General features: G+C 51.1%; 1 protein-coding gene across 1 annotated transcript; it reads left to right on the top strand.

The window, feature by feature from the left end:
- Nucleotides 1-23: 23 nt before the first annotated feature.
- On the top strand, nt 24-8346 carry Creld2 (cysteine rich with EGF like domains 2). The gene is made up of 10 exons (XM_004650397.2): nt 24-195; nt 275-357; nt 743-853; nt 1508-1599; nt 2674-2850; nt 4498-4593; nt 5547-5630; nt 5882-5977; nt 6468-6608; nt 8054-8346. Exons 1-10 carry the CDS (start codon nt 61-63, stop codon nt 8101-8103), a joined length of 1065 nt encoding a protein of 354 aa, XP_004650454.1. The 5' UTR covers nt 24-60; the 3' UTR covers nt 8104-8346.
- Nucleotides 8347-11182: the final 2836 nt, after the last annotated feature.

The raw sequence follows: 11182 nt of genomic DNA on the forward strand, positions 1-11182 counted from the left end.
CCGGGTGGGCGGAGGCCGAGGGGGGCTCCGGTGTAGTTCGCAGCCGGTGTCCGGCCCGCCATGCGCCCGCCGCCCCGCTCCGCGATCGGGCTGCTGCTGCTGCTGCTGCTGCTGCTCCCTCCGCCCGCGCCCGTCGCCGCCGGAAAGCCGACGACCTGTCAGAAGTGCCAGACGCTGGTGGACAAGTTCAACCAGGTGGGTGAGCCGCCGGGGCCGCGGCCCGGGTCGGCGGGGGTCGCAGCGGGCCGCCGAGCTGGCACTCCCTTCTCCGCAGGGGATGGCTAACACAGCCAAGAAGAACTTCGGCGGCGGCAACACGGCGTGGGAAGAGAAGACGCTGTCCAAGTACGAGTTCAGGTGAGCGCCTCGAGCACACCGGCTTGGTGACCCTGTCGGAGAAGCCGCTAGTCCGCCACCGACGCGCGGGAGGGGGTGTTAGACGATGCTCATTTTTCCCCTGGTCCGCTCCTCCTGACCTTCTCACTGGCCTAAGGCTTCCACAGTCCCGATGGCCATTCCACACACAGGCAGGTTCCTGCCCTCATGGGGTCCCCTGGCTTTCTTTGGTAGGTGGGTAAGCCCTCTCCCCAACTCTGTCCAGAATCCAGGGTTGGTGGAGACACCTGCCATCCCTGAGTTCCCTGCTCACCCCAGGTTAGGCACTCCATGGGCTATATTCCCTGCGTGACCTCAGGGGGGCCTTGGGGGCTGTACCTCGGGGTGCTGACAGTTTGTGTTGCAGTGAGATTCGGTTCCTGGAGATCATGGAGAGCCTGTGTGACAGTAACGACTTCGAATGTAATCAGATGGTGGAGCAGCAGGAGGAGCAGCTGGAGGTCTGGTGGCTGCGGCTGTGAGTGCCCAGGACCCATGGCTACTTTGCCTTCTGATCTGTAGCTCTGTAGTTACTTGCCATTTAAGAAGCTGCAGAAATGGTGGCCACTCCCTGTCCCATTTTACCATGCGCTGGCATCTTTTATAACCAGAGCTCTGTGCTTATAGTCAAGAAGCTAAAGGTCCTAGCATACCTGACTCTTATTTCCCGACCAGACAGTACCCACTACCCCCAGATCACCTTCTGCACTTTAGTGCCTGTGGTGAACCTGGATCTGAAGATACTAATGTAGAAAATTCTAGAGATAAGCAAGCCTTGTTGCAATATATCATATTCTGCTTTGCTGTTTGTGTCTGTCATTGGTCTCTTGTTGGACCTAATGTATAAGTTAAACTTTCCCATGGATATGCTTGTCATATATGTAGGGTTTGGTGTTGTCCAAGGCTTCAGGTATCCACTGGGTTTCTTGGCACACCAGTTTCCCTATGGGTAAGAAGGAATGACTGTATGCATTATGATGCATTCTTGTTTGGTGTTTTGGTGCTGGAAATTGAACTTAGGTTCCTGTGTGTGCTAGGCATGTGCTTGACCACTGAGCCACACCCCCAACCTGTCATTTTTGTTTTAAAGATAGCTATCCTTGAGATTTAATGGCCATTTCTAAATCCACAGGAAGAAGGAACATCCTGACCTATTCAGTTGGTTCTGTGTCCACACATTGAAAGTGTGCTGTCCTCCGGGCACCTATGGGCCAGACTGCCGAGGTATGTTTTTCTTGGGCAATCTCAGGTCCTCATTCTGTTAGACTTCTTTGAGTTCCCATAGTGACTGAGGATCTTGCCTCTTCTTCAGACAGGGATAACTGCCTTCCTTCTTTGTGCTATAGACCTGGACCTTAGGCTGCAGCACCACCACTAAATTCAGGCTTTAGGGAAATTCTCCTTTGTGCTATAGAGCTCTGGGCATCTAGTCCCAGCATATTTCTTTAGTTCTTATTGTTTAACTTTTTTTTTTTTTCAAGAAGGGTTTTCACTCTAGTCTAGGCTGACCTGGAACTCAATATAGTCCCAGGAGTCTCGGGAATGCTAGGACTAACGGCATATACTACCATGCCTGGCTCCCAGAATTCTGCAACCCCCCTCCCCCAGGTAGGGCCTTGGTCTAGCCCAGGTTGACCTGGAATTCACTGTGTAGTCTCAGGGTGGTCTCAAACTCAGCAGTCCACCTACCTCAGCCTCTCAAATGCTGGGGTTAAAGGTATGCACCACCACGCCTGGCCTCCCAGTATGTTTTTAATGTAGGAATCACAGACTGAGGCACCTACCTGGTCTGCTTATAGGGGTTGAGGGTTCTGAGTACATCGGGCTGGTCCTTCCATGTCACCTCACATGAGACTGAGCTACATCTTGCTGTTTGGGGTTACAGAAGCCAGTCATGTTGCTCAGGCCTGGATCAGGTGTCAGAAGCTTCAATTTCAGGTGTATATACACACACAGACCCAGTATCTGTAGCTCCCTTTTGCCTGTCTTGTTCTTTGTTTGTGTGCTGAACACAGAACATTCTCTCCTGTGTACCTGCACCCACATCATGTATAAGCATCCTTGTCCCTTCAGAGTTAAGTCAGGAGCCATGGCTGGTTCCATGTAGGCAATGCTTTGTTGGCCCCTGCAGGTCCTAGGTATTCAGTGTCTCCAGCCACCCTTCCTCAGCAGAAATAGTGCCAGGTTTGAGTTTTGTGAGAGATTCCCAATAGCTTTTAGGCTGTGAACTTGCTGAGGGGTGTAATAAATCCATTGGCCACCCTGGGACATGCTCTGAGCATACCTTTGTCCTCCAAGCATGTCAGGGTGGTTCTAAGAGGCCCTGTAGCGGGAACGGCCACTGCAGCGGAGATGGCAGCAGACAAGGGGACGGGTCCTGCCAATGCCATGCAGGGTACAAGGGGCAGCTGTGTGTTGATTGCATGGACGGCTACTTCAGCTCACTGAGGAACGAGACCCACAGCATCTGCACAGGTAGGAGGCGATGCCCAGTATGCAGTCATCCTGCTGGATGGTGAGGCTTTGGTAGCAGCCCTTTGCTAGAGCTGTGTAACTGGGAACAAGCTGCCCTTTGACCTCTCAGCCCAGGTTTCCAGGGCAGTTCTGGTCTAGAGATGTGGCCCTATCCTTAAACCACCCCAGAAGGAAAATCTTGTCCCCTGAGCCCCTGCTGGGGATGGCTTAAAGGTCTGATATGTGTATAATAAATAGTCTGTCAGTCATGAACTAGATAGATAACCTTGGTTTTGTACCTGACACCTAGTGGTGAGTTATATTCTGTCTGATCACCTGAAATGTTCTGGGAAGAACTTGCTCCTGCTGTCTCTTTCCTGCCAGGTGTCCTTGGGGTTGAGGTGCAGGGGCTAGGATGTGCTCACAGAGCATATTAGAGGGAATAAGGATCTCTGAGCCCTGCTCTTCCAGGCTCTTCTTTTGACTTAATTTGACTCTACACGGGTAGCATGGACCCTACCAACCTCCTGGGGCTTCACAGTCATTAGGAGGACAGGAATTTTATAAGTCCACAAGGGACTGACACACAGCATGCTGTGTGCTGATTTCTTTTTTTTTTTGTTGTTGTTGTTGTTTTTGTTTTTCGAGGTAGAGTCTCACTCTGGTCCAGGCTGACCTGGAATTAACTCTGTCATCTCAGGGTGGCCTTGAACTCATGGCAATCCTCCTACCTCTGCCTCCCAAGTGCTGGGATTAAAGGCATGCACCACCACACCCGGCTTTTTTTTTTTTTTTAAGATAGGGTCTTGCTCTGGTCCAGGCTGACCTGGAATTCACTGTGTTGTCTTAGAAAATATTTTTTTATTTATTTGCAACAGAATGAAAGAGAATGGGCACACCAGGGCCTCTCCACTTACTTGTGCCACTTTGTCCATCTGGCTTTACTTGGGTATTGAACCAGGACCATCAGGCTTTACAAACAAGTCCCCCCCCCCCGCCCTTTTTTTTTTTTTTTTTTGGTTTTTCAAGGTAGGATCTTGCTCTAGCTCAGGCTGACCTGGAATATACTATGTAGTATCAGGATGTCCTCGAACGTATGGTGATCCTCCTACCTCTGTCTCCTGAGTGCTGGGATTAAAGGCATGTGCTACCATGTCTGGCTCAAAACGAGCACTTTTAACTGCTGAGCCATCTCTCCAACTCTATGCTGACTTTTGGTTGGTTGGTTGTGAACTTGCTGAGGGGTGTAATAAATCCATTGGCCACCCTGGGACATGCTCTGAGCATACCAAAAGTGGGGACAGGTGATGTAACTGGTGGTTGGTTTCTCAGGGTAGGGTCTTGCTGTAGCCCAGGCTGACCTGGAATTAGTCTCGGGCTGGCCTCAAACTCACAGTGATCCTCCTACCTCAAAATGCATGCACTACTTTATGCATCTGGCTTTACATGGGCACTGGAGAATCAAACCCAGGCTGTTTGGCTTTGCAAGCAAGTGCCTTAACCATTGAGACATCCAAATTGATTTTTTCGGTTGGCTTTTTTTTTTGTGTAACTTTCCTGTTTTGTTATTTTTCTGTTAAATTTAATCCCCATTTCTGAAGTAAGCTTTCTTTTGTGTGGGGGGAGGACAGGTCCCATTTCCTTCCTAAAGTAGCCTTTGCCTTCCAGCCTGTGATGAGTCCTGCAAGACATGCTCGGGCCCGACCAACAGACACTGTGACGAATGTGAAATGGGCTGGGTGCTGGTAAAGGACGCCTGTGTGGGTGAGGAGTGGCACTGGGTCCTGCAGGAGGTGGGAGTACTCTATAGATTGGTGCCTGCTCTGTGCCCCTCCATCTCTTTCCCACATGGGGCTGTGGAAGGCCACTGGTGTTCTTACAGCCTGCATGTAACCCTTCCATATGTGGGCTTGGGGAAGGATTTAAATCTAAAATAGGCAGGTGTTCTCGCCACATAGCTGGAGGTGGGTGGTGACTGGACTGACTAGAAGCTCACTGAGAGAAACCTTGGGAGCATGTCCAGCAGTGCTTCTTGTCTGGCTGCACAAGGAAAAGCCTCCATCCTGCTGGTGTGCAGTACAAGCCCCCTCTGAGGAGCTCTGAGTCAGCAAGCAACTGCTGCCAACTAGCAGGGTTGACAACCCTAATTCTCAGAGGCTCAGGAGAAGTGGACTAGCTTCTGCCATTGGGCTGCTGGCCAAGGAGCAGGCATTGTGCCTGAGGTAGACCCACTGGACTACATCACAGTGAGGAGTACGCAACCTCTACCTGTGACTGCTAGCCTAATCTGTCGCATCTCTTCCTGCCACCATGCCCTGTGGTGCTGCACAGCCTGTCCTGTGGCCCCTTGGTGGAGTTGGCATCGGGCTGGCCTTCCACTTGCCCTCTCTGCCTCTCTGCAGCTGCTTGGTCTTGGGTAAATTAGGGGCTCATTCCCAAGCTAGTTTTAGTCCTTGAGGAGGGAAGGTAGGAGGCCTGGGAATGGCATGAGCTTGTGAGGGAACAGGCGCTCACATGCCGACCATTTGTCGTTGTCCTCCCAGTAGCTTTTCAATCCAGTTACATCACCTGTCCCCACTTTTGGCTAAGATGTGTCGTTCACATGAAGCCCACTTCCTTCCCTGGCTGTGGGTATGTTGGGCAGTGGGCTGTCATGTAGCTGTTGTTTCAGCTCAGTCATCCTGGGCTCCTCTCACAGCTTGGCCCTTTTGTTCCAGATGTGGATGAGTGTGCAGCAGAGACACCCCCCTGCAGTGATACACAGTACTGTGAGAATGTCAACGGCTCATACACTTGTGAAGGTGACATGGGTCTTGGGGCAGCGTCCTCTGTGGGCCAGATAAAGGTCCATATAGTAGGAGTCCTGTTGGGACCCATCTCTTCCTCTAGCATATGTGACTTAGTCTGGTCTGTGTAGCTGCTTTAGGAACAGTGTGGCAATATGGTAGGTGGTCTTGCTGAAAAACTGAGACTCCTTTGTGGTATGCTTTTCCCACCCTGGCTTGCTCAGGTGGAAGGAGGTCTGATATCATCCTTACTGCTTTGTTTCTAGAATGTGATTCCACCTGTGTGGGCTGCACAGGGGAAGGCCCAGCAAATTGTAAAGAGTGTATCTCTGGCTATACAAAGGAGAGTGGACAGTGTGCAGGTCAGTAAGATGTCTACTGCCAAAAAAAAAGGAACTTTATAGAGGAGTCACACTGGTTGTCTGAGAAGCACTTGTAGGTGGGCAACCCTCAACCTCTTCAAAAGACACTGCTTCTCGAGCTTCCCTGGGAGTGTAGCATCTTATCTTGAAAAGACAGTATTACTGTGCCAGCCATAGCCACAGCTGTCTGAGCCCCTACATCCCCATTGTCTCCCAGGGAATTTGGCCCTTGTGGCTAGAGGTCACTTCTTCTGTTCTGGGTACCACCCAGAATGCTGGGCATCCCATCATCCCAGTGTTTCTGCTCTTCTAGTTGGGGGCTGGCCACTAAGGCCCAAGCTCTCATAGCCTCCTTTTCCTCCACTCCTTCTTTTGTTGGACATTGATAATCTTACTCCTTTCTCAAGTGAATGGATTGTAAATGAATGAGTTTCATAATCCATTCTGTGTGTTTGCAGGCATTTACTGAAATGGAGTATTTTTATTTCAGATATAGATGAATGCTCACTAGCAGAAAAAGCCTGTAGGAGGAAAAACGAAAACTGCTACAATACTCCAGGAAGCTTTGTCTGCGTGTGTCCTGATGGCTTTGAGGAGACAGAAGAGGCTTGTGTGCAGACAGTTGAGGGCGGTGAGTGGGAGAAGGCTGTGAGCATTAAGGCCTGCCCTCCTCAGGGGTGGGGCTTCCCTGATACTGGCTGTTTGATTTAGGAATGGTCAAGTAAGAAATTAATACAGGCCATGGCTGTGGGATGGTAATTGCACAAAAGTCAGGTGTGTAAAACCTCGTGCAGTGCACACTTGAGGAAAGTGGTAGAGAACGGAGCAGGGAGTGGATCAGGGCAGGGGTAGATGGAGTCAGTGTGCTTAGATGGGTCTTTGGGTCACTGCAAGGAAAGAAGAGGCGGGGGGTGGGGGTGTAGAACAGAGTGACTGTCCTGAGGCTGAGGGCCATCTGTTCTCTGGGCTTTCTCAGCAGTGTGCTCTGAATATCAGTGCCTGGGTGCTACCTCTGAGACTGGGGGGGTGCGGTCTGTGCATCACCCTGTGCTTGCCTTTGGATAACCTTTTACTGAATCTTTGCATGGCAGTCTTTTTTTTTTTTTTTTTTGGTGGTGGAGGGGGTGAGGTTCGAGGTAGGGTTTCACTGTGACCCAGGCTGACCTGGAATTCACTATATAATCTCAGGATGGCCTCAAACTCACAGCAGTCCTTCTACCTCTGCCTCCTGAATGCTGGGATTAAAGGTGTATACCACCACGTCCACCTTCATTTGTCTATTTTCATAATGCCACCAGCAGTCATTGAATCAGTGCCCACCCTGTGATCTGATATTATCAGACACCTGCAAAGACTCTATTCCAAGCCAGGCATGTTCACCAGCACCAGACAGAACTGTAGGCCCTCTCCCTGGGAGACAGTTCAGCCTGTAACAGACTTCAGGAAGCTCTGGGATATCAAAGTGGGAGTGGACAGTATTCAGAGAGGCAAATGGTGAGAACTTCTCAAAAGCCCCATCCTAGCCAGGCATGGTGGTGCATACCTTTAATCCCACCACCTGGGAGGCTGAAGTAGGAGGACTGCCATGAGTTCAAGGCCACCTTGAGACTACTACATAGTGAATTCCAGGTCAGCCTGGGCTAGAGTGAGATCCTACCTCAAAAGACAAAAAAAAAAAAAAAAAAAAAGCCCCATCCTAAGCAGGGTAAAATGAAAGGATATTTATACCTAAGAGGACTGTGGTCACTAGAGCCACCAAAGCAAGAGAGCTTAGTGGCTGAGAACAGGATTGTCTCCTGTCACTGCCCTGTCTTCTGCCTCGTGAATGTATCTTACTTTCACTGCCCAGTCTCTGGTTAAGGCTCTGATGTACTTGCCTAGGCACCCCAGCTGGGACTTATCCTGAGCTCCCCTTAGAAGGTTGCTGAGTAGGAGGGAGCCAAGGTGCCAACTCCAGGTCATGAGCCAGCCAGTGGGCATTGGGACAAGTGCCTGCATACACATGGCTGACATTTCAGCTAAACCCATCCTCAAGGCATTAGCAGTGGGATTAGTGACCTGTGTGTCTCCCGGCAGAAGTTGAAGAGGAAACCACCACACAGCCACCTTCTCATGAGGATTTGTGACAGGTGTCCAGAATCACAAGACAGACTCACCCTTTAAGTTATTGAGAGGACATCCTGCAGGAAGTGGCCCATGGACATCAGCCTGTTTCTCCAGGAGGACCCTGGAGGGAGAAGCTGCCTGCTTTGAAACAGTTGATACTCACCTGGCCCTGAAAAAGCTGCATTCTTGGCTGTTCTTAACAGATTCGTATATTTTGATACTGTTCTTTATAATAAACCTGGTTGTTGAAGGTAGGAGTAGAACACACTGGTTTGACTCATTGAGAACATGGACCTTTAATGCTGTGCAGTTTGCATTGTCTGTCCTCCTGGAGGCAGGAGACAGAACCCCTATGTCTTCAGAGGACCCAGGCAGAGCTTCCTACTCTATGGACACCCAGAGAGTTTTCCTTGAGCAGGACTGGCTATGGTAGGAGACAGGAGGGTCCCAGTCCCACCTGAACCCTCATTGCCTCAGACAAGCAAGTTGTAATGGGCAGCTTCAGAGGCTGCTGGAGTTGGGATGGGTTCTCTGAAGACCATTATGGTAAAGACCTGGTCTCTGTTGCCTTGCTGCTGGGAGGTGATGGAGCCTTTAAGACTTGGGCCAAGTGCAAGTTTTCCATCCTATTGTAGGTGTGCCTCCTAAAACAACTCAAAGCAATGGGGCCAGTCACACATGGACTGGAACCTCAAACTCTGAGCCAGGATAACCTTCCTCTAAGTTGATTACCTCAGTATCAGTAACAGAAAGCTGGCTCACTGAGGGACTCAACTTGTGGGCCTGCTACAGCCAGTATTGTCAGCAGCATGAAGAATAGCACAGTCCAAACTACAGGGACAGTTCAACTAGCCAGGAAGAACTCCTGGGAACCTAGCTGTGGATCAAGTGGCTGTGACCTCTGCAGCCCCAACCCTGGGCTCTTGCACCTGCTTGGCAGCATGGAAGTAGCTCGTGGCCTTTCTGCTTCAGCCCTCCAGGGCTCTTGGTTCCCTGTGCTGAGTCTTCTCCCTTGCCATGCTGTCCCAGGCTGGCCATGGTGCCCCTGTAGCATGCATGTGAAGGGAGTGGTGAGCTGCTGCAATACCCTGACAATAACTGGCACTATGCCAAGTAGGTCTTGGTGGACGGGGTGTCCACAGCACATATAGCCAGGTAGGCACCAGTCCCTCCAGCAGACTGATGTTCCCTGAAGGGAACAAGGAAACTGGCTACCCTCCTGGTTCCTAGGAGCTCTTTTTCAGCTGTGGTCAGAAGTTTGAGGTACCCAGGTGGTCAACAAGCTGACAATGTTTTTTGTTATTTCTTTTTGAGTTGGTGTTTCATTGTAGCCCAGACTGATGTGGAATTCACTGTGTAGTCTCAGGGTGGCCTTAAATTTACAGCAATGCTCCTACCTCTGCCTCCTGAGTGCTGGAATTAAAGGCATGCAGGACACACTGCAGCCTCCTATATGCACATGTGGGTGCAGGCCAGCCAGCCAGCTGCCTGCTGATACCCCAGAAAGATGACCAGAGGCTCTCTGCACTCACGGAAGAGCCAGCTCTCAGGTGGTACTGCAGCCATCCTGGAGGACCTGGGTGGTGGTAGGTAATGCTGTTAGGACACTGGCCATGTGGTGCATGTTGGTACCAGGACCTTAGGCTAGATGTGCCTGTCAAAGTAACAACTTTGCCCACTGATGACCCCACAGGCCCAGTACCTCCACTCTCATTTGGGCTGATTACTACCTCACAGGTAAGGAGGGGAGGGTGTTTCCAGTGGAGGGACCTGAGACCTCACAAAGCAAGGGTCCATGCCCCTATACAGGGCAGGGGGCTTGACGGGGTGTGTATGGGGGGAGGTCAGCAGGAATGGTGGATGGCCCTCAGCAAGTAGGGAGAGGGTGCCTGACCACAGTGGTCTGGTGTCCACAACTACATACAAAATCAAAAGATGTGGACCCAGGGTCTTGAGCATAGGTGCTCCTGTACCAATACCAGCCTCCTGGAGGAGACGAGGGGCTACTTGGCCCAGTTCTCTGCTGCATGGACCCCGCTAACCACACATCCAAGAGTACCTTCTCCCTGCACTCCTGTCCATGTAGGATGGCTAACAGGAACGAACCATTGTAGAGGGCCTGCAGGCTTGGGCTGCGGGAATGAGTGGCCAGCAGGTGGCACTGCAGACCTGTCCAGAGTTCTAAGGGGTGCCTAAGCCTAGTGAATGACTATGGGGGGCGGGGCCTCTGTACCTCCACACTACAGTGACTCTGCCCCAGAACCCTACCCGTGGGCCTTGGGATCCTGTCTTCCCTCCCACCAGCCTTTGTCCGGGAACTTCTGGTTTTGAAATTGCATAAGGGATGGAAACAGAGCTGTCTAGTTGCAGCTCTGACATGGGGCTACTGTGGGCTGATGTCTAATGTTCCTTTACCTGACCTGGGGCTTCTGCCTACAGCTGACCCTCCCTCGGTGCCCACTCTTCTTGTAGACCCTGCTTGGCCCACCATTTCCAGGAGCATGAACCAAAGGCCTCTGCTGACCTGGACCAACCAGGGGCTCTTCGCCATACTGGTGAGGAGCCCAACTGTGGTCTATTGGACCAAAAGGCTTCTACTATTATTAGTTCTCAGACCCAACAGGGTATTCTGGGCCTGAACTTACCTGGCCAAGACATTCTATACCTGGCTGTGCAAAGCCTCTTCCATGGTTGGTACATGCTGCTTGGCTTCTGGGAAAACATGAACTTATATTCACACTAGACAGGGCATCTGTGACAGACGAAAGTACCTATTCTGTCGCAGTCAGGTTTCATTGCTGGCAGAAATCACCTGATCAAGAGCAGCTTCTGGGCAAAAGGGTTTATTTTGGCTTACAGACTTGAGGGGACGCTCCACAATGGCAGGAGAAAATGATGGCATGAGCGGAGGGTGGATATCACCAACATAAGGTGGACAACAGCAACAGGAGAGTATGCCCAACACTGTCAAGGGGACACTGGCTATAATTCTCATAAGCCCACCCCCAACAATCACTGCCTCCAGGAGGTATTTCCCAAATTCAGCGGACACCTGAATCAAAACACCACACCATCCAATCCCAGTTTAGAGAACCACTG

The sequence above is a fragment of the Jaculus jaculus genome, chromosome 6 (genome assembly GCF_020740685.1).
Source record: "Jaculus jaculus isolate mJacJac1 chromosome 6, mJacJac1.mat.Y.cur, whole genome shotgun sequence".
NCBI lineage: Eukaryota > Metazoa > Chordata > Mammalia > Rodentia > Dipodidae > Jaculus > Jaculus jaculus.